The 26,885-nt window shown below is 53.4% G+C and overlaps 1 protein-coding gene across 1 annotated transcript in view; it reads right to left on the bottom strand.

Moving 5' to 3' along the window:
* Positions 1-1,110: 1,110 nt before the first annotated feature.
* The window catches only part of ADAMTS16 (ADAM metallopeptidase with thrombospondin type 1 motif 16), a 150,789-nt gene continuing 125,014 nt past the window's right edge, over positions 1,111-26,885 (bottom strand). Inside the window, exons 19-23 of the mRNA XM_032861929.1 lie at positions 10,109-10,310; positions 9,751-9,948; positions 8,180-8,404; positions 1,677-1,824; positions 1,111-1,298 (exon numbers count right to left, since the gene is read on the bottom strand). Of these exons, the coding sequence (XP_032717820.1) occupies positions 1,183-1,298; positions 1,677-1,824; positions 8,180-8,404; positions 9,751-9,948; positions 10,109-10,310 (889 nt within the window). The 3' untranslated portion in view covers positions 1,111-1,182. The remainder of the gene's footprint in view (positions 1,299-1,676; positions 1,825-8,179; positions 8,405-9,750; positions 9,949-10,108; positions 10,311-26,885) is intronic.

Below are 26,885 nucleotides of genomic sequence, written 5' to 3'. Positions count from 1 at the left end.
GCAGGTCAGAAGCAAGTGGTACAATATAAAATTTATTATAAAATTTCAGCAAATATAAATATCCAGGTGCCCATTCGGAATGGAGTCACATGGTAGGAAGGACAACGCAGAGCAGCCCCGACGCTGTGCAGGGGGTCGGGGGCCGGGGGCCTGTGCGCGGCTTTGTCCGGAAATGCTGGCCTTCTTTCAGAAGGGCTCTTACAAAACAATCAAAATTCACAGAAAAAAAAAAAATCAAAACAGCACAATGCACGGAAAGGAAACGTAGGGTTCTGAGGGTCCCCATGTCCGCGGACGTCCACCAGGGCAGGACAGCCAGCCCCTCAACGAGACAGCTGGGGTGCGGCGTAGTTGGTCACTCTCTGACTCTGGCATAACCTGTAATTCTGTCATTTCAGGGAAAAGCATAAGGAACGGGTTGGAATAGAAAGGCTCGCTTGTCAATCACAGAGAAGGATAAGACGTAGGATATAAAGTTCTCTCCTCCAGAGCGTGAGTCTGAAAGGGAACCAAGCACCACAGTAGGATTTCGTGTTTCCCGTTTCCAGAGGCAAAGTCTCCAATCGAGACATGGAGTCCGGAGCACCACCCCCCCCCCCACCACAGGGCAGACTCCCCTTCCAGGGGCCACCGGCTCTTGTCCCAGCAGAGAGAAGCTGGGCTGTTGGCGGAGGAAGGGGGCCCTGGGGAGGCTGGTCTGGAGCTGTTCCAGCCCGCGGCTTCTCTGGAGGCAGGCTGGTTAGCTCAGAGCTGGGGCAGTGGCCTCGAGGTTGGGGGGAGGCCTGTGTACTGAGCGGCAGATCTTCTGGACTTATGCTTCCTTTCCTTCTTTCTCCAAAGCACCACAGTGTTTAGCGGTTAGCAAGCTTGGCTCCTTCTGTGCTTCTGACTTGGTTCAGCTGAAGCACAGAGATGAGACCCTGGGTCTGCGGCATGGGCCTCCTGCCCGCCTCCACACTTCTCCTGGACACGTGTGTGCATGTGTGCCCAGGCGTGCCGTCAGACCCAGGATGTGCACACGTGCGCACGCACACACCCACACACGCACGTGCACACGCGCACACACACACACACACTCTGTCCCATCAGAAGGCCCCAGCCTGCTTCCCCCTGGCCGCTCTCCGATGTCCAGCGCACGGCTGATGCAGGCTGAAGGCCCAGCACCCCCACCGTGGCCGGGCCTCACAGGTTGGAGCCGGAGCACGTCTTGCAGCAGCGCTCCCCATAAAACTGGTGACTGCACATCCCGTGCCGGGGCACCAGCGAGCACCAGGGGAAGTGGTCTCTGCAGACGCCATCTGAAAAGCAGCAAGTGCCGTGTTAGCCAGGGTCCTGGGGCGGGGGTGGGGGCCAGCTCGGGGACTGCGGAGGGCAGCCTGTCAGGGAAGGTGTGGCCCAGTGCGAGGGGCCATTCCCACAAGCCCCTCCTTGGAAGGCCCCTCAGGACTGACATGTCCTCCCTGCCGTGTGGCACCCGCCCACTGAGCGACCCTGGGGACAATGGCCCGGCGCCTGCCGCAGAACTTCAGTTCGTTCCCTGAAAGAGCGAGACCCCAGCGCCAGGGCTGTCTAACCCCGGGCACCCCACGTCCTCCAGCCCACTAAGGAACTCTCTGGACATGTTACAGCCCCACCCTGAGATGCCAAGGCCAAGCCGAGGGGGTCCAGGCACTCACCTTTCTTCTCTGCAATGGGGCAGAAGTGGGTGTTACAGGCCATGGAGGCGGTGGGCTTCTGGTGCACGAAGCAGCCCAGGGCCGGCCGGCCCCCTGCCAGGCACTGCACAGCCCTGGTCTGCACGCCGCCCCCACAGCTGGCCGTGCACTGCGAGAAACAGAGGCACAGCTGTCATCCGGGGCCGCTGGGTCCCAGGGCGCCCTCTCTTCCAAACCTCCCCTCCACCCAGACTCTGGGTGATTGTTGGGAAGATGACCAGACTCTGGATTCATCCCAGCTGTGGACAGAGGGGGCCAGTACTGGAGATGTAGCATGCTCCTGCTTGGTCCATGTCTGATGAACACAAGGGAACTAGAGCATGTCTGGAGGTAGCCGGATCATTCCCCAGACCTACCCAGGCTCTGGGTCTGGCACTAGAAACAATGCCCTTTGTGGAAGCCGTCACCCAGGCACCCTTTCTGGGGCTCTTGCCAGGGAAAACCTCAACAAGCCAACTTCCACAGAGGCATGATAAAATGACGTCCCTTCTAGACCCCAAGTCCCCAGACTCCAGACGCTGCCTGGAAGTGACAACACCAGCAGTGTGGGCTGGCTGGCATCCTCCCGCAGGCACGCTCGGGAGCACATGGACCCTGGCACTCGAAGGCAACACGGCACAGAGGAGCCAGGGCATGGAGGAGCCACACGGTGAGGTTGTCGTCCGCCAGCTGCCGGGCTCACAGCCTTCAGACCCTGTGCACGGGTCCATATGAGCTCAACGGAGGGCAAGACACCGGGGGATGGGTGACCAGAGAGCCAGACGAACCCAAACCAGCAAGCACGGAATCTGTCCAGAGAGCAACCTGATGTCTAGACTGAACGACGGAAATTGTGCTCCAACAAGGCTCTTCATTCAAAAATGTCAAGACTGTAGGCAATTAAGGAACACCTGCAAGAAGAGGGGGTCAGATCCCATTGCGGACATTTGGGCTGTGGTGGGGACGCTGAATCCAGTGAAACACAAGGGCAGATCTGTGCAGGACAGGCAGCTGCACGGCACAGGCTACTTGCCAAAATGTACGAGACAGCATGGCAGAACCCCATTCGAATAAGGGCACTCAACAAGCTCCGGGGCTGAAGTCAGCTACAAGCGGGCAGCCAGCTGCCCTTCTGCTTCTTCCCAGGACCCCCTGTGAGCAGAACCTTGAGAAGCAGTTTTCCAAACCTCCCAGGGAAGGGGCTCTCGCAGAGCAGTTAAACATCTTTTGAGTCGGAGTCCAGGAAAGTCACAAGCTGAAGACATTGTTCTTTCTCCTCTCCTCTTTCGGTAGAGGATTGCTGGGCCCCCAGAGGTGTAGATGCAGGGCTCTAGCTCATAAGCATGTGGGTCTGGAACATTTCCAGCAGGCTTGCCCCTTTTCTTCAAAACCAACTTTAGCTGGAGTCATCAGTAACTCAGGTTCAATATATGACTGTAGCAATCAGAAAAAAAAAAAAAAAAGGAAGGCGTGGGCAGATTTGTGTCTGGCTCTGGAATTAGCAGGCTCATCCACAACGGAGCCAGACATTCCCACTGCCTACTGCATCCATCTGAACATCTGGCAGCAGCACCGCTCTGGCTCTGCACTCTGCCTCTGAGCCCCTCCCAACTGCAGCCCAACCAAGACCTTGAGGAATGCCGATTGCAGTGGCCTAGGGCTCAGGGCTTTGCATGGGTCACATGTGCGTCTCTACGTGTCCACAACCTCTCTGCTGATGGTGGAGCTCCCGTCATCAGCAGCAGTGGGGGCAGAATTCCAGCCTTGCCAACGATGTGTCTCAGTTGAAAAACCAGAGATCTAGCCATCATTTTGCACCACTTAAAATCATGAGGAAGTGATTTGATTCTTTTTGTCACGGATTTACTTATTCAGAACAGGAATCACGCACCTCCCACGCACCAGGCACCGATCCAGATGCTGGATACCGAGTGCTGGACACAAGAGAGTCGCCCATCCCTGGGATCTACCATTCCTCCTCAAACTGTGATCCTTCCACTGTGTGCAGAGAGACTCCAGGACTTGGATCTGGAAGTCAAAGCTGATGGTGCCTTCCTTAACTTGATGGAGTTTAACGTGAGCATTTCAGGTTCCTGCAAATGGCAGGATGCAGGTGGCCAATATGCTGCAGAGACAGGGACCTGCCCTTGTCCACAGACCCACACACGGTGACAACAGCCACGGCCGTCTGTCCAGACCCCGCGGCTGCCGATGTGCAGGCTGGCCACCGGCTGGACCCACCCCACAACGTGAGCAGACTGGGCAGGACCTGAGAACCTGCATTTCTACACATGATGCTGTAGCCACAGGCCGGGCCACACTCCCAGAACCGCGGCTCTAGTTGACCAGAGCTGTATCAGCAAATGCCTCTTCCTCTCCTCTTTTTGTTTTCAGAGCCAACTCGGCCACATCTGAGTCTGACGAGCGTGTGCACGGAGCCAGTGTGCCATCGGGGAGCCGGACATCTCATAAAGGGGTTGGGACTTCCTGTGGTGGCCCAGGCAGTCACTGTCAGCTAGCAGCTGTGTGCACTGCTTCCCACCCCCCTACCCCCAGCCCACCTGGCTTACTTCTGCCCGCCTCCCGGTGTCCCTGCTGCAGACATGGGAGGACCCGCTACCCCGACTCTAGGGCGGCCTCTTTTTGCCTTCAGCCCTGGTAGGGCCATCACTGGACTCTGCAGCACTCGTGCACGTGTTTCCTCACGGTCTGTGTCTCCTGCTGATGCCAGACTCCCCAGGGGCAAGGACACGGCCTGTGGGTGGGCAATTCTGGGTCTGTCCGTTGGGAGGGGGGCAGTGAGGCAGGCCCCGTGCAGGTGGGCGCAGAATGTGAGACAGGAGCGTCACCCTCTGAAGATTGCCCCTGGACTGTTCCCTCCCCGGCCACCATCCTCTTCCAGGTCCTCGAAGCCCTCCTTTGCCTCTCGTCCTTCAACTCCTCATGCCTGCCTCCCTCATCCAAGGCCTGAGGCCATGCAGAGCTGAACCAGGGCTCTTCGAGGGGGATCAGCTGCGGCCCAGGGGGAGGGCTCCCCACCCCAAGGTCAGCAAATGGGGTCTTCTTGCCATTCCAGGGTTAAACAACCTTGTCGAATGAGACGGCACCTCCTGGAGCCCTCCGTGCTGACCACGCTCAGAGAGGGTCCCTGTGGGTGTGTCAGGCTCAGACTTCCCGGGGCTGTGAACAACGACCTGCTAAGCGCACATTTTCCAGAACACTGAAATCCTGAAAAACCTTCTCCCTTCTGGATTCCTTCTGTTTCAGGAATGGTCCTGTGTTCTCTGGGACATCCTACACCAGAGATGCTACATACGGCCTGAAGAGATGAGCTGGGAACACTGATCATCTCTTAGTCATTATCAGACATCCAAAGAGGTGCATTTTTAAAATAACATCTGCCTCTGGGTTTGCTTGAAATTATAGGGATGACTGTGTGTCACTGGCCCTGATAGCAAAAAGTAAGAAGCCCTGACATGCCTCGGCCCTATAGCTCCTGGCTGACGCTCTGGTTGGCTTTATTCAAAGGGAAACTCCCCCCACTCCACAGTCACGGGGCCCACGAGTGCCAAGGGCTTCTTCTAGGGCGGGCTCAGCTCCCACACTCAGAAGCAGCTGGTAAGAAAATCCACTCTCATTCCCGAGAGTCAGGGGTCTCACAGCTTCCTTCTCCACTGTGACGACCTCTGTCCCCTCCTGGGAGACCCATGAATGCTTCCCCCTTCATTTGTCTCCTTCCTGGGCTCCGGGGGTGCTGTCTGTAGCTGCTGCCCACGAGCGCTCCCCACTGTCCCAGAGACCAAGGTCTCCTTAGGTCAGGATGAGCGCGTACAGCCCTGGAGGCCTCATCATTACCACCCTGCCCTAAATAAACACCAGCGCAGCTGGGAGTTTAGTTCGGCTTCCAAACAAAAGCTCCCTCCAACTCAGGGGGCAAGTGCTGTGACCTTATCCAGCAATGACACGAGATGATTCTTGTCTCCTTGAGTGCCACCCCTCACTGCAAGATGAACTGGCATATCAGCAGCAAATTCTCAGAGGTGGACGGACGGGCATGTGACAGAAGGGTGGAGGCAGCCTGTGCATTCTGTGTCTGCTTGTGTGGGCGTGCCCGTGTGTGTGTGTGGCCATGCCTGTGCATGCTTGTGCACGTGCATGCCCGTGTGTGTGTGTGTGGCCATGCCTGTGCATGCTTGTGCACGTGCATGCCCGTGTGGGCACGTGCCCATGTGTGTGCCTGCCTATTGTTTGTACGTGTACGTCCGTGTACGTGTGTGTTTGATACACCTCAGTGCGACCGTGGGCAGAGCTGCCATATCGATCATCAGGGACACAGCTCCTTGCCCCTCAGAGCCCCTGGATTTCCTGGTCAGTGGTGCATGATCCTGGGGAAGGACCCCCAGAATAAGCCAGGCCCGCACTCCTGCAGTGAGGACACACTCCCATCTCCGCATGCGGAGCTGGACGGTGCAACAGGTGTCCTCACGGAAGCCATCCCCGGAACAGATTAGCATGTGATCCACCGACTCGAAGCCCCAGGCACTGACATGATTTAAGTCAGACCTACCCGGCAGCCCACCATGAAACGTGATGATAAGCACAGCCGTCCAAATCACAGAAACCTTAAAGATCCCACGATGGGAGCCGCCATCTTCCAACTGTGACAGGAATAAACCTGTCTGGGGGCAGAGCTCAGCCGGCCACCGGCCGTCCACCACAGCGCGACAATGTCCCACAGTTCGGGCGCACAGAGTCTCAGGTACCAGCGCTTAGAGCACCCATGACCCTTTGAGTTATTACCCCAAACCGATGAGTCGCGCTGGATGAAAACTTCAGGCGGCTCATGACAAAATGATTTCTGAGACACACACTGGATATTTCAGACCAGAGAAAACTACGCAAGATGTATTTGAGGTTTGGGGTTAAATGAAACGATGATAAATCTCCGTTTTTCTGAATTTTCCCAAGGTCTCAGATGAAGCCCAGCGGGCTGACCACCGGCCCAGCCGGGGAACGGGAGGTCTCGGGAGATACTCTATGTGCCTCCGACCCAAGTTCCCGAGCAGCAGGGAAAGAGCGGCCTCCGCCCCAGCGAAAACGTGACCTGACTTCCTCACTCGCCTCTTGCTTCATCTCACAGCAAAGACTTGAGCGCACAAGAAAACGAAAGGGGTTTCCCACTTGGGAAAATGCAGTCATTGATACAATTTGTCTGCTTAAAATAGAAAATGCCTGAGAAGGCTACAGCTCATACGCCCCCTGCTCCAATCTTTAAAGCTGAACAATTTCTTTTTTTCTTGTGCTATGTGAGCCACATAGAGTGCATCATTAGTTTTTGATGTCCTGTTCCATGAGTCATTGTTTGCGTGCGACACCCAGTGCTCACTACAACGCATGACTTCCTTAATGCCCGTTTCTCATGTAAATGCTTTCGGGAGATGGGCTCCTGCGTTTCTAATGCGCGCGTTCTGTCAGGTTGGACGAGCTGCAGAACCAGAAGCCGGGGCGGGGGCGGCACCTAGAGACTGGCTGCCACCTCAGGCCCGTGTACTCCCTCCCTCTGTCTCCTCTACCTTCATCTTTCACAAAGAGGGAGCCCAAGACCCACCACCATGTGTAAACGAGAAAGAGGTCCTTTCCGTGGTTCTGCTCCTCTGGCCAGACCAACAGAGCACAGAGTCAGAAAGCATCCCCCATCCCTGCTCATGGGGCCGGACTGAGGGGAGCCCCTGTCTGTCCTGGGCAGACTGCAGAGACCAGACTCCTTGGGCTCTGGCCAGTGAGGATGGCTCAGGATGTCTGAGCCCCATGCAGCCCTCCGGCGGGGCCTGGGCGCACCCCGGGTCAACAGAAAGAGCAGCGGGAGCAGGAGCAGCGTGGGGACCCAGGGAGGGCAGGACCCAGGGCGCATGGCCAGAGGAGTAGCACCAGGCCGGGAGGGGAGCCAGGCCCCGGGATGAGGACCACCAGGAACCCAAAGCAGGGAAATGGGGCGAGGTAAGAAACGGTTAACAAAGTTAACGGAATTCTTCCTTCAAGTGGAAGGTGGTGTGGACAGAAGAAGGGCTGGGGCATATAAGAGCCCGGGCAGGCCAGGGCGGTCTGGGGTGCTCCACCCCCTACCCATGAGCACAGCCTCAGGGGTGCTGGGGCAGAACGCGCAGTCACCAACTTGTTCTAGATCTTGTACTTCCTCCCTGTTCACCCACATCTCTGGGGGTGTCTTCCCAGCTTTTACAGAAAACAAGACACGTTTTCCCACACTTAATTGAGAACACAACACACGGGCCCTGCACACCAGCCTTGGAGAGCTGCATCCACACCCAGGAACAGGGGCCCTGCACCCACTCCGGAGAGAAGGGTCGGGACCTGGCTCGGTGGGTTTGGGGGTACACCCTCCAGAAAGTTCCCCACCTAAACCAGCAGCTAGCTCCCAGGGCAGGAGGCTCTGCCCTCCACTGTGCGGGAACTGAGTGCCACCCTACCTGAGACCAGGGTGCGGCAAACCAGCCGGCTCGATGGGGGCCGGCAGCCGCCTGCAGGGGGTGCCGGGGGCAGGGAAACCGGGCACAGGCCCGCTCCAGCTCCACGCCGGGCCGAGGCAGGTGCAAGCACTTCTTGGAGGCCAGCTCTCGGTATTTCCCAGAGACGTGCTTTTCAGCACACCTTAAGAATCTTTTCTGTGTTCCTCTTTCACATGTAACGGAGCACTACAAATGGAAACAAAAGACGTGAGGGAAAAGTATCTCTTTGCTGGTGGCTGTGTCTTTTACATCACCCGCGAGTCAACGTCTGCTTGAATGCTAACGGAAGTGCAAAAGGTCAATGAGATTTACTCGGCCTTTGCATTTTCAAAAGGCATTATGTATCCATCTTTTAAAAAGCGGTATCTTAAGGTGCAGCTCTGGGGGCCTTAGGAGGGGCAGAGCAAACAAAAACCAGGAAAGGTGTAGTTCTAAACGTGGCGGAGAAGTTAAAATGCTGTGTTGCTGCTGCTCCTGCTGGAAAGTGCAAAAATAATACACGAGCAGGGGACCAGACCCCTGGGCACCCCCGGAGCTGCACCCCCAGCTGTGGCAAGATGCTGGCCCCCAGAGCAGGGGCAGGTGGAGGACACGCAGGGCTCCCAATCCTCCCCCAGAGTGCCGAGCCAAGGTGGCAGGCATGCGTGGGCCACAAATCCATTCCTTCCCCACTGGGGAGTGTTCAGAGTCGGGGCTGTGGCTCACGTGGCCCCCGGGTAAACTGCGGACAGTGAGCTGGGCCATGGAGGCCCCCAGAGCACACAGGAGGGCAACGTGCACGGCGGCACCGCGAGGCTGGGCCCTGAGGGTCTCGGGAGAGAGGTCCTGGCTTCAGGCACTGCTGCCTTGAGCTCGTGGTATGGGCGACGCTGAGCCCCGTGTGTGAGTCCCTCTGGCTCGGTGTCTGCAGATTCCGCACACGGGGGACCCGAGGGGCGACACCTGCCCAGGTTCCAGCCTCACGTCCTGGTGTGTGGCTTCCAGGTGCTTGGAGCATCTCCTGCCCCACGGAGGAGAGGGCATGGGAGGCTCCCCTCTGTGGGTGCGGGAGGAGCTCTGGCGTGTGCTCGTGCGTGAGATACTCAGGGTCACCACCTTCCACCGGGAGGCCACCCACAGATTGTACAGTGTGGCGGCTTCCTCCCTATGGGCTCGGACCCCTGTCAGCGTGATGGTTGTCCCCCACCCGTCCTGGCCTCAACACTGAGTGAGCGCTGGCCTTGTGGAGGTTGCTGGGTGACGTGCTTGAAGGACGCGGCTGGAAAGCCTCGAGCACGCCCAGCAGAGCGCTGTGAAGGGCCGAAGCCCAGAAGAGTGGCCTGAGCGTGGGAACCAGACTCGGAGGAAGAAGGTGTGGAGGGAGAGAGAGGGAAGCAGGGAGCCCCAGTGAGGGGAGGCGGCCTCCAGGTGAGAACTGGACAAGGTTCCGTCTGGATACGCGTACCCGGGACCCAGAGCACTAGGGGACTGAGACCGGGAGCGCCCACCTGCGACCACGACCGCGAGCACCATCCGGGCCCGGGAGCACGCACCTGCGACCAGGCAGACACAAGCCACTGCAGCTTCTTGTGCTTGTGGCAGTGCTTGAGCAGACAGACCTCGTGAGTCCTGGGCTTGGGCTCCGCGCCGCAGGCGGCGTCCAGCAGCAGCAGAGGCGCCCTGGCGGAAGGGCTGGTGCTCTTACAGGCCACGGACCTCTTCCGCCGTCCCTTCCCACAGGTTCGAGAGCACTGCCCAGGAAGAAAGGGGCAGAAACCCGCAAGGAGTCCGTCAGACCTAGCCAGGGGTGGAGGGAGTCCCCCCGCAGGCCCTGCAAGGGTCCTAGAAGCCAGCTCTGCCACCCGCCAGAGGGGGCCCCGCGGTACCCCCATGCGACCCTGTCCCACTTACCTCTGCCCAGGGCCCGGTGCTCCAGGCGGGCGGGCAGCTCTGAGAGTGGCAGGCCTGTCGGCTGGAGGGCACGGGCTGCGGACACAGGCTGGCCGCCACCCGCTCCGACACGTAGTTGGCCCGTCGTGTGCACTGGACGGGCCGGCTCTGAGTGCCCCCACCGCACGTCCGGCTGCAGGAGCTCCAGTTCCCCACCGACCAACTGGGAGGAGACAAAGACACCTCAGTGAGTGGCGCCACCTCTTCCGCAGACACAGCAGGCTAACCTCACCAACAGCCCACGGGCACCGGGTTATTTCCAGTCGCTCTCCAAGCCTGCCCCGTCCCGTGGCTCCTCACCTCCTTGAAGAGCTGCTCTGTGCTCATTCTCCCCTCCCCTGCTTTACCCACCTGCACTTGGAAATGGCTCCCCTCAGCACCATGACCTGTTCTCCCCTCTGGCTTGTTTCTAGGTGGGAAATTTTACACACGTGCAAAAGGAAGGTCCCGTGTGCCCCCAACCCTGCAGCACGTGAAGCAAATTCCAGACATGGACGTGTTCCAGCACACATCTCCGGAAGATGAGGCTTCTCTGGTTTTTAAAACAACCGTAATACCATCGTGATATCTAAGAAAAATAAACCAGGATCCCTTAGTGTCCTATTACTCATATTCTTATTGTTCTACTCATAGATTTCACACCATATCACTTCATACCATACTCCTCAATGTCGTATTATCCACGACGACCGCAATGTGCACTGCTTCGTCCCCAGATGGGTCGTGAACGTCCCGACTGCAGTTTGTCTGCTGGTTGGGAGCCCAGAATCCAGAGTCCGCTGTTCATGACCCTTAGCGGGTCTTTCTTCTCTTTACTCTATAGGTTCTTTCTTATCTGTTTTTCTATTCCATTAATTGGTTCCAGAAATGACACTGCTCACCGTGCTGAGTCTCTGCGGCACTTTCCCATGGTCACAGGAGCTGCCCAGTTACATCTCTGTGGTTTTGCTTCGCGTGTTCCTCTGTCCTCCGCACGTCCTGTAACTTGGCAGCTGGCTCCAGGGGCTGGGTCACAGTTAGGTTCCATTATTTACATATATATTTCTTGTAGGATGACCTCGGCTGTGATAACTTCCAACTGGAGGCCCGTAACGTCTGGCTGTCCATCTTTGAATTTATTAGAAGCTATAGAGAATATTCTCTCTCAAAGCGACATTTTCTTTTTTCTTTTCTGAGTATGAAAGTACTTTTTGTTGACACGCATGTCAACATCTGATGGCGGAGGGATGGACCCATCCAGGCTCAGCCAGAGGCACCACCATTGGGTGTCAGATAAGCCTGAGATGGTCTACAAAGCACCCACTGGTTTTGTACAAACCCATCGCAGGAAGCCCTAAGGTGCACACTCTCGGGTGTGAGGTCATGAGAGGCAGGAGGGGCAGAGTTGAAATGTGGCCCAGGCACGAGGGATCTTGTGGTGAGAAGACCTTGGGCTCCTCCTAGTCTCCAAGAGGATGTGACAATTCTCACTCTTACTTGTCTGCCCGTTCAGACCGTTCAAGCGAAAACTGGAAATTGTGCAGGTAACGTTGGGCCCCAAGGGGCTCCACAGTGCTGGTTGTGGAAAATCCGCTGTGAACGCCAAGGAGCAGCACAGTCCTCATGTCTCAGGCAGCACGACGAGCCCATCCTGCAGTGAGGGGCACAGAGGGCCTGCCACACTTCCCCGGTGCACATTCCCAGCCCGTGCCATGGGTCGTGATGAGGGACATCCTGGGACAGCAGTGCCCGGGAAACACCTGTGAGCCTGTTCCCGGCTGGACCCACAAGGGGCTTCTGTCTGCCTAGCAGCCATCCCTGAGTATGAGTTAATCCAACAGTGATTTTCTCCCAAATCTTGGGGGTAAAACAGGGGATCTGGGAAGGTGCCCTGCTTTGTCCTTTGGCTTTGTGACCCTCCCTCCCATGTGCATGCTGTCCCCTGAGAGTCATACTCAGGTCAAGCAGCAGCCAGGATGGCCTGGTGGAGAGTTCACCAGACGCCTCTGAGAAGCATCCCACGCCAATGAGAGGGTCCATGAGGACCGAAGCAGGGGAGCCGACGTGTGCAGAAAGGGACACAGAGCGGAAGGCGGAGAAGGCCCAGAGGACTGCTGGATCGCGCCTCACCTTCGCTTCTGCTGGGAGTCTCTCTCTGAGCACGTGTGTGCACTGTTTTAAACAGAAGTGAGGGCGGGCAGTATATGCAACCCTGAATTCGGGGTTTTACGGTTTGGGTGTGGAGCCTGTTTAAAATAGAAAAACCCAACAAAACCAAACACATCTGAGAAACTATTAGAGCCAAGACGAGCCCAAGAAGACACAAGCAGGTATGAGTGTCTTAGATAGGTTCCTGAAACGGAGAAAGGACATTATGTAAAAACTAAGAAAACCAGAATAACCTGTGAACTTTAGTTAATAATGTATCAATGCTGGTTTATTAATTCTAACAAATTTCACCATGCTAATGTAAGATGCTAATAATGAGTCAATTCAGTGTGTGCGGGGGGGAGGGCATTGGGACTATGTGATATGGGACGGTCTGCTCAGTTTTTCTAGAAACCTGAAACTCTTCTAAAAAATTAAGTCTATTAATTATTTTATGAGTTAATTATATTTCTGTACTCAAGTAATAAAGAGGAGGTAAAAAAAATCAGTGTCTAAAACATACATTTTTCTTACATAGCAAAGTCTTCGTAAATGTATTTCTGAGTTGGTGTGGACTGAGGTACGGGTCGGAGTACCTGTGACTAAGGCAGAGCCGGGAGCACCGGGGGATTGAGTTTTGGGAATGCATGCAGACGGGGACGAGAGCTCCATGCCTCGGGAGGCCTCCGGGCATCGCAACGCTCCCCGAGTCTGGGTACTCTGTGCATGCCACAGGTCTGACCAGAGCACCCACACTTTCCCTCATGCTCTCAAAGGGGCCAGGACTCAAGCCGCTGCAGAGCCAATACCTGGCCTCTCATGAAATCTGTGACCAGCGTGGTGATGAGGGCAGGACGGGGGCTGGCGGCGACGGAGGGGCCGTCCCTGCTCTGTGTCCCCATGCTGTGTCCCCGCGCTGTGTCCCCACCTGTGTCCCCACCTGGCGCTGGGAGCTGGCTTAGGCTCCACATTTCTCCTGACACTGGTCGGGGGAGCGCTCGGCCTGCTGCACACCGAGGTTCCTCCCGGACGCAAACGACTGTGCCTCTGAAAACTATAAAAACGGTAACGCCAAGTGTTAGCCACCTAAAAAGGAACTGTTGGCTTTGTAGGGACTGATCTAGATCAGCTGTGGAAACGGCTTCAGTCTTCAGAGTCGAGGAGATCAGGGATTTCTCGTTCACGGTCAGCCACGGACGTGACGCACCCTCGTAGGCATGGTCTGTCCCAGCCTCCTGGCTGCGAAGGTTCCGCTTCGGAGGCCTCGGGCGGCTCTTCCATTGTTCCCCCCGTTTCCCACGTTTGCTCTCCCAACCCTGCAGCTTATAAATTCTAATTGGTGTGTCCGCACTGGGGTTGCAGAGACATCTTGGCTGCTCTCGGGCGTTTCACACCCGCTCGTGAAGTCTTCTGTCTCCACCATCTTAAGCTGTTCCAACCGCGTTGGTCCATTCTCTGCCCTTCTCTTAGCTGCATGTCATTAAGAAATCCTCCCGAGCAAAGATCATCCACACGGCGTCTGGAAATGCCAACTCTGTTTCGTTTCACAGGCGGAACTCTGAGAAACATCTTGATTTTACTCCGGGCGGCCTTGGGCTGGTGTCGGAGGGTTCCGGCGCAGACGCCAGATGTGCCTGCTCGTTTTCTGGGGGTGGCACTCACCCCCTGGGGTCTGTCTCCCACAGTCCGCCAACTAGAAGGAAGCAGGTAGCTGCTATCACCCGAGTCAGCCGGGCTTCCTGGGCAGGACCTGGAGGACTTGTAGGTTCCCGTCGAGGGCTCCCTGTCCCCGTCTCCCGGTGCTGCAGAAGGCAGTGGGGGGACTTATGGCTGTCTCTCGACAGCCCAGGCAGGGTTTCCTGCAAACCCCGTGTTCAGTCGTCACGATCTCCTGTTGTCACCAGTCATCAGCTGTTTCTCAATGACATGACTTTCCCTCCTCCATTAGGAAAATAATTGTAACATTTTGGTTTTGATTATTTAAGGTTTCCTCTGAAAAGGCAAATCCCCAGCAAGGGTATTTGAAGCAGCACCCGGGCAGCCCTGGGTCACTGCTGCCACTCTGACGCCACGGCCACTGTGGCAGGGACCAGGGCTGCTGCTGAATTGAGGCTGAGCCCCACCCGGGGCCACCCAGGGGTCTTGTGGACGGAGAGACCAGAAGTCTCGCAGACAGCGTGTAACTGCTGGCTTCATTTTAGAACTTAGTTCTTGTTTCTTTTTTCTGTTTACTCTCTGAAATTTTGAGACCCAGCACTCTGCCGTTCCATTTTCAGGGAGAACTCTTGACCTTCTAGGTAGTAGTCTATCAGAAAGGCAGCACCTGCCGGACGGCCGTGGTAAATGTGAGGCACCCATGGCCAGATTTAGCTGCAGGTAGATGGGACGTGAGCATGGGACACGGTGAAGATGAGCATAAGAAATTCAGCTGTGACCACGGGGTGGCCAACTTGCTCAGGCCGGCTCGGGCTCCTGGCAGTGCACCTGCCATGTTCCAGCAGGCCACTGTGAGTCCAGCCGGCTGCTCTGACCTTCTCATAGCTCCGCCAGGACCTCTGCCACCATAAGCGTGGGCATCCCCAAGCTCAGGCCTCAGGGCTCAGGGGTGAGGTGGCTTCTGCTGTGGTCTGACAAGATGGGGACTGCGTAACTTGGGGGCAGAGATGGGCATGTCTTCATGTGCAGGGAATTCAAGGCCTACCCCACTTTTCTCCTAAAATGACATGTTTCAAAGACAACAATGTGCATCTGACAATACACAGATGCTGGCTTGAAAAATCTGCCTTTTTCATAGGAAAAACATCAGCCACAAGTTAAAAAGCACAGGTAGGCTGGACACCAAAGGCTTGACAGTGGAGATTGGGGAGAACTGCCATCCTGAGCCCAGCCTGCAGGACGCCATGGGCCCCGAGTGCACCTGCCCCGTGTGCTGCTCCGGGGATTTGTTACAGTCTGTGCCAAGGCGTTTCAACAGGATGCAACGGTGCCTGCTACTCCCTGACAGGATCAGAGCCAGGCCCTCCGGCTCTGCAGGATCTGATGATCTGGGTGCCCAAATGTGTAAGTGAACGGTGTCGCTGTAGCCAGAGTCGCCCGCTTGTGTTCTGCTCACACTCCAGCGTCCGGAGCAATGCGCTTGTCCCCATTGCATCCAGGCTGGAGGAGTGAGTCCATCAGAAATGACGGCAGCAGGCCCGACACGTATCACTCCTCTGCTACCGTCACGGTCTCTGTGCAGCAGGTCCTGGACGCAGTCTTCCAGTGGCAGCACTGGGACTGGCCCTGCATTTCACCCCAGAACTGGGAGTCCGTCACTAAGCTGGCTGGCAAGTACAGAAGCCAGAGCTCTGCCACCAGGAGGCCTGAACAGGGATCGTGGGCCCCTGCCGTGGGGCCAGGACGCATGCAACTTGACAGCTACTTCACTGGGTTCAGCCTCAAAAGTTAAGCCACTCCGCCCTGCCTGTGACGGTGATGGAGAGATCTGTAATGAGCCAGACCCCAGCCACAAACTGTGCTCATCCCCACGCATGCTCGCAGCTTCTTGGCCCAGTCCCACAAAGCCACGCCGAAGGACATCAAAAGCTCCCTCCACACGGGGCGCTGCAAGTGTACCTTCTATGGACTGTGTGGAACCAAGTGTATGTGAGTTTTTATTATTTGGGGCCAACATGCCGCTTGCACCAGATATTCGTCTCAGCATCCCATCATCAGAAGTTGCCTTGAGAAGAACCCATAGATCTGCTGGGCTTGCGTGTACATGCAGAAAATCAGAGGGACACATGGGCCAGAGACACAGGGGCCGCCCCCCCCGGACAGCCTTCTGAATTCTGTTCCAGCAAAAGTCCTTCATCTGGAGGGGGTCTCCCCGCAGACCACGGAACGTGTGTGCATTCTGTCAGCTCAGGTGCAAAACTTCGGATTGTAAAAGGTCAGAGGGTGATCATTAGGTTCTCGATGATGATGAGGGGCTCGTTCGCTGCCGCTCCTCCATCCGGTTTCCACGGCAGACGAGGAAGAAGAGGAGGCTGAGCACTGGAGCCGGGGAGGACCCAGCAGCCGCGGGTCTGGGGAACCTGAGCCCCAAGGAGCAAGGGCAGCCGCTGATGCATCTGCAAAGGCCACAGGGAGGTATGGGGGCCCCTGGGCTATTCTCTGCTCAGAGCAAGAGCATCCTTTCCACCCTCAGATTTCTCCCTGGGGCGCCTCCCTCCTGCCCTCCTCCAAGCCCATTCAACACCCAGCTGCCTCGATGACAAGCATTTCGGCACGGAGAAGTATGTTGGGTGGTTGGTAGCTACGGACAGCAGACAAACCCGCAGTCTACAGCAGACTGCACACTGACAGAACAGGGGGTCCTCCCTCCACTGGACTGGGTCCAACACCCCGAATTCTCCTGCCTGGAGTGTGAGCAAAGGGGCTGACAGGACCTTGGACAGTGGCCCAGCCTGAGCTAAGACAGAGGGTCCCAAACCTCAGCTGGCTGGTGAGGTTCTCCAACACCTCTGTGTTCCCGGTTTCTCTGTTCCACAGGAACCACAAATCAGGGGTGGGAGCCAGGAATGTGGATTTTTTACCAAGCCCTTCCTTTCCTAACCTGGTGGCCTGGATGACCAGCGGGGTGAGAAACAGGACTCTAAGAAATGCAACCCCCACTCTTCTTCAGGACAGTTCAGGGCACTGGCTCCAGAGTTCAACACTGCCTCCCTCCCTGCATTCCTGGGGAGCTCATGTCATTACTTCACTATTAAGAGATTTAGGATGCGCCCACAGAACCCGGGGCTGAGGAGCCTGGTGAATGGATTCTTTGCAGGTACTTTCATTCCCTAACACTGACGAGTTAGAAGAGCTGCCCAGGTTCCCCTGGGGACAAGAGCCCTAGCTTGGTGGAGGGCTCCTGGTTTGTCAGATGGGGCCCTAAAACAGGCTCCAGCCCCCAAACCATGGCTGGTTGCTGGGGGTACAATGTCATGCCAGCTTAGGCTCCTTCCCCAAGGAAGATGATCCCAGAGCCAGTATATGAGGATCTGGGATGGACCACTTCCGACCTTGAGATGAAGAGCTCTGAGAAGTAAAGGGAACAGAACTCAGTCCTGCTACCCTGCCAAGGCTCCCAGACAACCCACCTGGAGGACTGCGGACCCATTCCCGTCCTAGCACAGCTCTGTGATGCACGGTCTTACAAACTCACATTTTGCTTGGACATGACAGGCTGTGATAACGGATATATTCCTAACTGGGGACCCCAGCTGGTTCTCTGCTGGGCAGCGCCAATGTAACCTCCTACGTCACATGCCTCGGATCTGCCGTCCGGAGGACAAAGCGGCTGGATACTCCAGGGTGAATCTCTGTCCCGGAGGCTCTGTCCATCGGTTCTACTCTTCTCCGGACACCAGACGTGCTGTCTGCACAGGCTCCTTGCCGCCTCCCGGCCACTGCCAACCTCAGGAAATCTCCCTCTTCTACGTGCTCTGAAGGGACCCGTCAGACTCATCAGGCCTTTCTGTTCTCCCGGCAGAAGAACCCGGACCCTGCCCACACCGTGCTGCGTGCCAGCCGAGCGTCTGCCCGGAGTTGTCAGCATCCTTCTGCTACCGTCCGGTGACACAGGAGTGCGTGTGGGACCAGCCGCGCCTGCGCATGCCGTCTGTGGCTGTCAGCCGAACTTGTTATTAGAATTAAGAAATACCGTTAAATTTGGTGTAGCTCGATGAAACATGAATGCTTATTTCTGAGAAGCATTATTTCTAAGAAAACTGAGAAGCTTATTTCTAAGAAAACTGAGTAGAACATCTGGAATGACTCCGTAGAGACTAGTCACTTAAACAGAGCTTAGCCGAGACTGAGGACAAAGCGAAATATGGAGAAAATAAAAAAAGTAAAATGATTCTGCACTCAGATGAGAGGGGGCACGTTTCACTCTTCTCTTAAAAACAAACCCAAGCTGGACAGCATCAGTAACAGGCACGTGATTGGAAATAATCAACTTGGACCTTCCCTAGGCAGTCCTCCTCCTAGGGATCTTTTGGCCATAACTAAAAGAATCTGAAGATGGATGCATGTTTTTATAGCTTAAGTGCAAATAAAGATTCAGTGTGTGTGTGTGTGTGTGTGTGTGTGTGTGTGTTTGTATTTTTAAGTGATTTTTCCCTGGCTCTACTCTTTTCAGCAGTGGGGCAGATAAAAGCTCCTCTTCTGTCTGGTGAGAGCCCCTGAATCCTGCCTAGGGAGCTCTTCTCCCACACGAACCCCTGCTCACAGAGCATCTCCTGGTGACAAGAGATAGGAACCCAGAGCCAGCCGTGCTACCTCGGCCCTTGCTGTCCTGTGTGCCCGTTTCAGGCAGGAGAACCCTTCTGGCTTCCTCCCTCCACCTCCTCCCCGGTCTCACCAGATCTGCTTCTGATTGCGCAGAAAAGCTGCTGCCTCTGGTCCATGTGGCTGAATCCAGGTTTGTGCTGGTTCATTTTATGTGCCACTTGGCTGGGCCACGCAGCCCAGATATTTGGTGAAACACCATTCTAGATGACTCTGTGAAGATGTGTTTTAGATGATGTTAACACTGAAGTCAGTAGACCTTTAATCAGTAGCAGATTGTCCTCCACAGTGTGGGTGGGCCTCGCCTGATCAGTTAAAGACACGCACATTTATCTTGTTATGTTACCTGTAAGCGATTCTTGGACGTGAGTGAAAGTGATGTGATAAAGGGATCATGATACTGAAAGTATGCCATTTTAGGATATTCACGATTATAAGAATTATTGAGATAGTTCAGAATTACTTTCTAAAAACAGGGGTGGGTGGGGGATGAAGGAATATGGGAAAAAATGTCCCCAAGGAAAGGTAACTGAATACATTTATTCATAATCTAAAGAAAGGCAAGTGGACGCGACCTCAATTACATAAACTAAACTAGAGATGGCCCTGGGCAGGTCCTCATCTCAGTTGAGAACAGAAGTTAAGCCTCTGAGGGAAAAGTGTGGCCATCAGGAGCCACAGGGTGAAGGTTGATAAGGGACGAGAAGCTATTGCGAGTCCCTTCCCCAAACCCTATCTTTCAGAAAGAGAGGGAGGTGGATCCTCACAGAAGTCCTGAGAGTCACCACCAACACCCACTGAGTCATGGGAGAAGGAGGACCGTGGGGCCCCATAAGCTGCTCTTGGAAAACCCCAAAGGGAGGTGGTTTGTCTCCCATCTTTCTCAGAGAATGCGCGCGTGAGGCCACCCACCACACTTAGACATGTGGGCTGCTGGCGAGGACATGATACAATTTAGGCAAAAGCCAGATGTATGAATATAAGCTTGCCTGTTTATTGACCTTAAATCTAATTTACTTCTTTCTTTAGAGAAACTCTCTTATCCTGAAGATATGCCACTTTCCTAATTGAGGGAGGAGAATAAAACATGTCATCCAAATTGCTGAGAAGACAGATGTACGAATACATCCGTCATCCAAATCCCCCTACGAGACACCTACATACTGATGGGAGGAGGTCTGTGGGCCTTGGCCAGGTTCAGGGGTGGCATTTTCTATCAAGATGTTGATTTGGCTGGGAAGACCTTATCTAGCCCAGCAGCTGGCAAACAACAGGCCAGAGGGCCAGATGGCGAATGTTCTTGGCTTATGGGCCACAGGGTCTCCATTGTCACAATTCAAGCAAACCACAGCAGGGAGACAGCAGCTGGACAACTGGGAAGCACGTAGGTGTACCCGTGGCTCCCGCCAGACCTCACTGACAGTCATCAGACGGCCGGCGGCACTGGGCCGGCGGGCCAGAGTTTGCAGAGCCCGGGCTTAAATTCAATTACAAATACCAGGATTGAACCCGTGGGCAGACCCAAGAAGCAACGGGCATTTTTATGGTAGCCAGGATGCTCTTAGAAGGCGGATGCCTTGGCGGATGCTCTGAGTGTGGCCAGAGCAGATGACGGGCACACACGGCCCCCTTGTGGGAGTCGGATGTTGGCCATAAACACCGCAGCTCCCAAAGCAACACACCCTGCACGCTCACTCTCGAAGCTCTAGCCAAATACTGGGGAATCTGCAAGAGACCGTGAGGCCTGCTCAGACCAAAGTGGGAGGTTGCACCCAGCAAGCAGGGGGAACCCGCAAGCTGGGAGTCTGACGAGTCAAAGCCAGGCTGCGGCCCCGAGCTGCTGAGAGCTACGGACTCCTGTGGGCCGGGACCGGAAGCAGCGAGTCCAGCTCCCCGGCCCGGCTCTCGCCGTCCTGCCTGCTCTGGGCCCCGCGCTGTTCTCGGTGTTTACGCCGATCCATCCATTCTCACACACACTGCCATTAACGTCGCCAGTGAAATTCTCGTCTTACAGTTGAGGAAACTGAGGCCCAGGGACAGAGAGAGGCTTTGTGGCAGCCCCTAAGGCTCTGGATGGTCAAGGTCATGCAGCTGGCGTGCGGCAGGGCCAGGGGTAACAGCCTGTGAGCCTGCATTCTCACCCACTCTGCTGTGTGCTGCTCCCAGAACAGGGCTGGAGATTCTAATGGGGGCCATTCTCCAAAGTGACCCGGCCCTAAGAGGTTCCAGGAACAATGCAGGCAGTTACGCATTTGCGGGCCATGACCTATTTCAGTTGCAAATGGTATGACGTGCGTCTATTTCATCATCACAGACGCGAGCTGTCTCCCCTAGTTTTATCCCAAGCCCAAAAAACCTATAGTCAGACAATGGATCCAAAGCAAATCCCTATTCTTTCTTCTTCTAGCTAATTATGCACACAGGGCAGTATTTGGAAAAGTCCTTAATGATTCGGTATTGAATCGGTGTCCACATACTTAAGGCTGAGCTCTTTCCAAACAGTTTTTCCTTCCTTGTCACAATGTCAGGTTTCCTATAACACCTGAAAGATCTCTCCCTGCCTCTCAAGAGAGCCTATTTGGTGGTGCTCTGGGAAAGCCTGTGTATCGGGCATAACCTTAACTATTCATCAACTGGCCTGGGTTCATTGTTCTTTCTTTTAAAAATGAATGACTTTCCCAGAGGAGAGGGTTTAATTCATACGTTGAGGTGCAAAGTGAGACATAAATCACGGAAGAGTCACCAGTCGCTGCATTCCGACTCCCTTTTTTTGGATTCTTGTTTTCTGGGGAAGGAGCATTAGGTCTCCCTTCTGTTAGAGAAGGTCAATTCTCTCCACTGTGGCTTCTTCCTTTCATGAGAAGGATTTAAAATGATGGCCTCATTCCTCCGACGGTTTCAGGGTTTTCTGGTATTTCTGCTCAGGGTTTCTTGGACGCTCACTCCTACATAAATACTTCTCCAGACTCATGAGTCAATTTTCTAAGAATGCTTTCCAGGTGGCCTCGTCCAGAGTCTGGGCCTGGATGGCAGCCACCCAGCCCACAAGGTCTGGGCTGGGGGCATTGATCAGCGAGGGCTGGTAACAGAGGGTTTCTGTACGGAGTTGCCGGAGACCGTCACCCAGGGGGCTTACGAGAGAAAGCGAAGAAGCAGATGGAACCCATGTTTGACAGAGATGGAACCTGCAAGCAAACCAATGCCTGGGATGCGATTAGTATCCTGCACAGAGCCTCTGGCACAGTGTTTGCTGTCAGTTAGCGGAGATAATAAGAACATTGAGGTCACACGGCGACATCAGGTCCATGAGCTGTCCTCATTGGTCTCCGAGGGCTTAGCCCATGAAATTGAAATAAAATCGGTCATCTCATTTCCTGGCTTCTTGTAGTTTAATTTATGAAAGCAGTGATGACAGCTGTATGATGGGGAATAGGAGGCCTAAACCTGCGGAGAGGGGTCGAGGCAAGCATTCAAAAGTGAAGGAGAAAAATGATGGCAGACAAATTCCGCAGCTTCCACAAAATGACGGCAAGATGGGATTTTTTGCAATGATTGCTAGGAATCCCTACATTTTATCTGCTAAACTGTCAAACGGCTCCCACACGGAGGTCCAGGGGTGAAGGCAGCACAGGCTTCGGATGAGTTTCCTGGCCAGGAGACGCCACAGGCAGGTGCCCACCAAAAACACAGGGTGAACACTGGATGGCAGAGTCCTCTTTCTCCACAAGGTCAGAGCAATCTCATTTTCCACAGGGAGGATTTCTCAATGTGGCACCTTAAGATTAATAGGATCCAGGAAATGAATGCACAGAGTATGGAGAATAATATTCACATAAACTCATGTCTCCCACCCCTGGGAAGCCCCTTCTCCAGCTGCATTCACTCTTCCTCAAGACCCATGCAGACCTTTTCCTACCAAGTCTTAGGAACCCACTGATGGCGTTTTATCCCCATCAGGGAGGTCTTATATGTTACCCAATACCGCAAGCTTGTTACACACTAAAAAAAAATAATAATTAAATAATATCGGTACCTGTTAGGATAGTTAATTAATTAAATAATTATTTGGTCAAATACCGTTACGTCTTTGGAGTCAACATCCTGGTGTAAAGCTTCAGATACTCCATCACAAAACTTATCAGATGATTCATGTTGTAAATGTCATCTACTGCTCTTAGAAACACTGGAAGGTGAGCAGGGGTGTGCACACCACCATCTCATTAATGACATTTACTGTATTATAATTGATATAACTTATTAGCCTACATCACAGAAGAGCCTAGCGATCTGGTTTACATCATGTACAGGGACATGAGAAATTGCTGTGCTATGTGTTTGAATGCATTCACTAAAGCTCAGGACTTTTACAGTGAGTCAGGATAGAGGGAAGCCCCATATTTAAAGACCACATTTCTAGCTCAGCTGGTTTGGGTTACTCAGATTGGAACAGCAGCCAACCAGTATAGCATTTCTGATCATTCATCCTAAAATACCATATGCAGAGCAGAGAAACGCTGTCTGGGTAGTTCGGACAGCCCTGTGACGTCTTTCCTTAGCTGCCCGTATGATGTAAAGTCTATACACATACAAGCAGCCGTGAGAGAACTGCATTAGCATTCAGGGACACGGGAGAGAAATCTGTGGGAAATTCAACTCTGTGAACTAAATAAAAGGGTCTCCAAAGGAAGAACCAGTGAAGGCATCTGCAAATACGGAAAAAAATGTTTCATGTGTGGCTCCTCACATAGCATGAAATGACATTGGATGGTCTGCAAAATCTTACTGTCCCAGAGAATCCATTATGTGTCCCAAGCCCATAAAACCTATAGTCAGACAATGACTCTGATGCCCAAATCCCTCTAGTCTGTCTAGTTCCAGTACTCGTAAGGACAGCTAAGCATCACTGAGATGTGTCATCTGTATCACCACATTAAATCTCACAGGAAATCTGAATGGGAGGTACAGCAATTATATCCATTTCAGAGATGGGAAGCTGGAGGGCTGAACACTGAGGAACACACTCATGGATCTGCAGGAGCATGGGATGCAGCCAGGACTCCAGTGCAGGTAGCCTGGTCCCAGCATCTGCGCTCTGGCCCCTGTGAGGCCCACCACTCTCAGGCTACCTGGAGGCATGTCACAGATATGGGTCACAATGGGTCACAGTGGCCCTAGGGCTGTGTGGGGAATTGCCAATACTTTTTTTTTTTCAAAGATTTGTTTATTTATTTATTTGACAGAGATCACAAGTAGGCAGAGAGAGGGGGGGAATCAGGCTCCCTGCCAAACAGAGAGCCCGATGTGGGGTTCAATCCCAGGACCCTGGGATCATGACCTGAGCTGAAGGCTGAGTCTTTAACCCGCTGAGCCCCCCAGGCGCCCCAGGAATTGCCAGTTCTGGAGGAACCCTCCACGGGCTCCGCCATCTGCAGTTGTCCCCACTGTCTGGGGGACAATTCATGCTGTGGTGGATCAACTGAGCAGATTCTGAGTTAATGTCTTTGGTCACCACAGATGGGCCACATAATTATTTGATAGGTCTGGCCCACTCTTCAGTAGCTTGATAAAGAAAGCACTTATTTCTGACAATTTTTTTTTTTAATTTAAAAATCACGGTGGGCATTTTGGGAGAGGAGGCACACGTGATGCTGCACGGAGACTCCTTCCCAAAACCGAACACATGGCTGAGAGGCTGTGACCTGCCTGAAGAACCCAAACAAAAAGACTAATCACCTTAGAAGCTACCTACACTTGTTCCAGAAGGCACTTGGGGGGAAAATGGACTACAGGAGCAAGGCCAGGAAGATGGAGACCAGCTTCACTCTGGGTGGTAAAAGACTCACCTGGAAATGCCCTGCTTCCCGCTGAGCTGGGAGAAGGGAATCCTAGTGGAGCCTAGTAAAGATCATAGAGGAACCCATCCAACAAGATGTACACGGGAAAAAGATAGCATTCAAAGAAAAGATTAAGAAGATAAAAATATTGTGAGAGAAGACTCACTGTATCGAATAGAATTCTGCAAAATAGCCTAACTGTGTCAGGAAATTTAAGAGAGAAATAATTGTATGAAGGAAGACCTCAAGGAAAAGCTAAGACGACAGGATGACATTATGGGGAGCAAGAAGAGAAGCACCAGGAAGATGTTCCAAGGTCAACAAGGGGTAAGGCGATCTGTGATTTAAGGATCCTTCTTGAAAAGTCTCCTTGAGATATACTCCTGCTGGCCAGGAAAACATTTAAACTACTCAACTGAAGAATGAGAAAGTTATGGGATGCAGGGACTAGCAAGGCCACGGTTTCCACTGAAGTAGATCAGTAAGATTGTAACAGAGAATGAACACGTCCTCTTTATTGAAAGAGTAGACTCCATGGTATGAATATCATCATAAAATTAAAACTAAATCAAAGCTGGACAATTTAACAAAGATTAGGGCCTGAGCCAAAGTCTGATGAGTGGAAAACAAAAGAAGTAGAAATATACCAATGGCCTTACCTTGTCCGACAATATTCTTACAGTTTTAGTTTGCTTTGTGACACGGATCAAAAAGGAGGAGGAAGAGGGGGAGGGGGATGGGCAGGGGAAGGAGGGGGAGGAGGAGGGGGGGGAGCGTGGCTACAGCATATCGTTTTAAGTCGTGCAGGTAACTAGAGTAGGATTTGAAAAGGTTGTGTGTTTCCTAAATAACCTGAGAGGCAAACTAGAGAAGAAGACCGTTAATCCAACGTCAGCACACAGCAGGGGCTGTTTAAAAGTCACAAACCGGAAGCCGCCACAGATGGCAGGATTGGTATGAGACATGTCTACCGAGAGATCATACACAAACCTACAGGTCCCTCCTCCAGAAATGCACACGGATTGTAAAGGCAAAGCACCAGGCTAAAGGCAGTCGTACGCTCCAGAAGGCAGTGACCACGGGGTCATGGTAGCAATGCTGCGTGGAGCCCTTAATCACTCGTCGCAGGTGCAGAACGACAGGCGCTTTCCTTCTCTTCATCTGTTTATTGCCCAGGAGCTCACCTGCCCGATCGTGGGAACACGTCCCAGTTCAACGTGTCCCAGTGACTTGGGGGCTGACACTATGGCCGTTACGTACGCACCCAGAGCCTTTAGAGCACATTCAGGGGTGTCTGTGCTGCCTCTCGGCTCCCGAGAGTTTCCATCTTTGATCTGTAAAGCCCGGGGACCTGCGTGTGTACAACGGTCTGCGATCCAGGTCTGAGGCTCTGCAGCTCTGTATCCCGGGGCGCGTGGATGGGGATAGGGAGCAGGACTCCCCTGTGCTCTGCTCAGAGCCGCACACATTCTCAAAAACAGATTCTTGAATGTCATTTCTTTTTTCTCCTTAAGATTTGTAATTTTAGAGAGAGAGAGAGACAGAGGCACAGTGTAGAGGGGCAGAGAGAGAAGGAGAGACCCAAGCAGATCTCACGCTCAGTGCAGAGCCCGACTCCGGGTTCACTCTCTCGACCCTGATATCAGGACCCCAGCCGAAATCAAGAGGTGGACACTCACCCAGCTGAGCCACCCAGGTGCCCCCATTCATGCCTTTGCTTAAAACCTTTCCAAGTCTGTTGTAAAACTGTTATTTCAGGAGGAAAAGGGATTCACTAAAATTCAGTGACTCTGAGAAAATACAAACTAGTGAAATTTCATAATCTGATGAATCAGAATGGAAGGGACAATTTCTACCAGATGAAGAGCTGAAAATGTGGACACATTCCAATAAGATCAGGAAAAAGGACTGATGCATTCTACTTTTATTCTAGGAGCATATGCTTTTGCAGTTAAGCTGGGGTGGGTAGACAAGAGGTGTGGACATTAGAAAATGAAGCTAAGATTATCATTTTTGGTTTATGATATTAAAAATGTAAGATTACTGACTGAAAAAAATGGAAAATACAAAATTTCAGTGTCTGGTGACAAAATTAGTGTGACTTTATAAAATCATGACTAAAGTATAACGGAATAAAGATTTTATTCACAGCAGTAATAAAAATATGGAATATTCAGGAAAATATAAATGCTCAGTCACTTAAGTAAATAAATCTATGACCTTTCCCTGAAGAACCTAATGACCAAAATTGAGTAACAAAGAAAAAAAAATTGGTTCTCAGTAGGTGACTTCCATTATGTTAAAGATTTTAATTTTGTCTAAATTACTCTACTAAGGCAATGGAATCCTAATCAACATTTCAGAAGGATTCTTTTTTTTTAAATTTTTAAACTTGGCAACCTAAATATAAAGTTCATTTGGAAAAAAAATATTCAAGAAGACCCAGAAAAATTCTAAAA

The sequence above is a fragment of the Lontra canadensis genome, unplaced genomic scaffold (genome assembly GCF_010015895.1).
Source record: "Lontra canadensis isolate GAN:19392208 unplaced genomic scaffold, GSC_riverotter_1.0 scaffold22, whole genome shotgun sequence".
NCBI classification, from domain to species: Eukaryota; Metazoa; Chordata; class Mammalia; order Carnivora; family Mustelidae; genus Lontra; species Lontra canadensis.
Note: the sequence above shows the minus strand (reverse complement) of the source record. Positions and strands in the feature narration are given on the sequence as shown.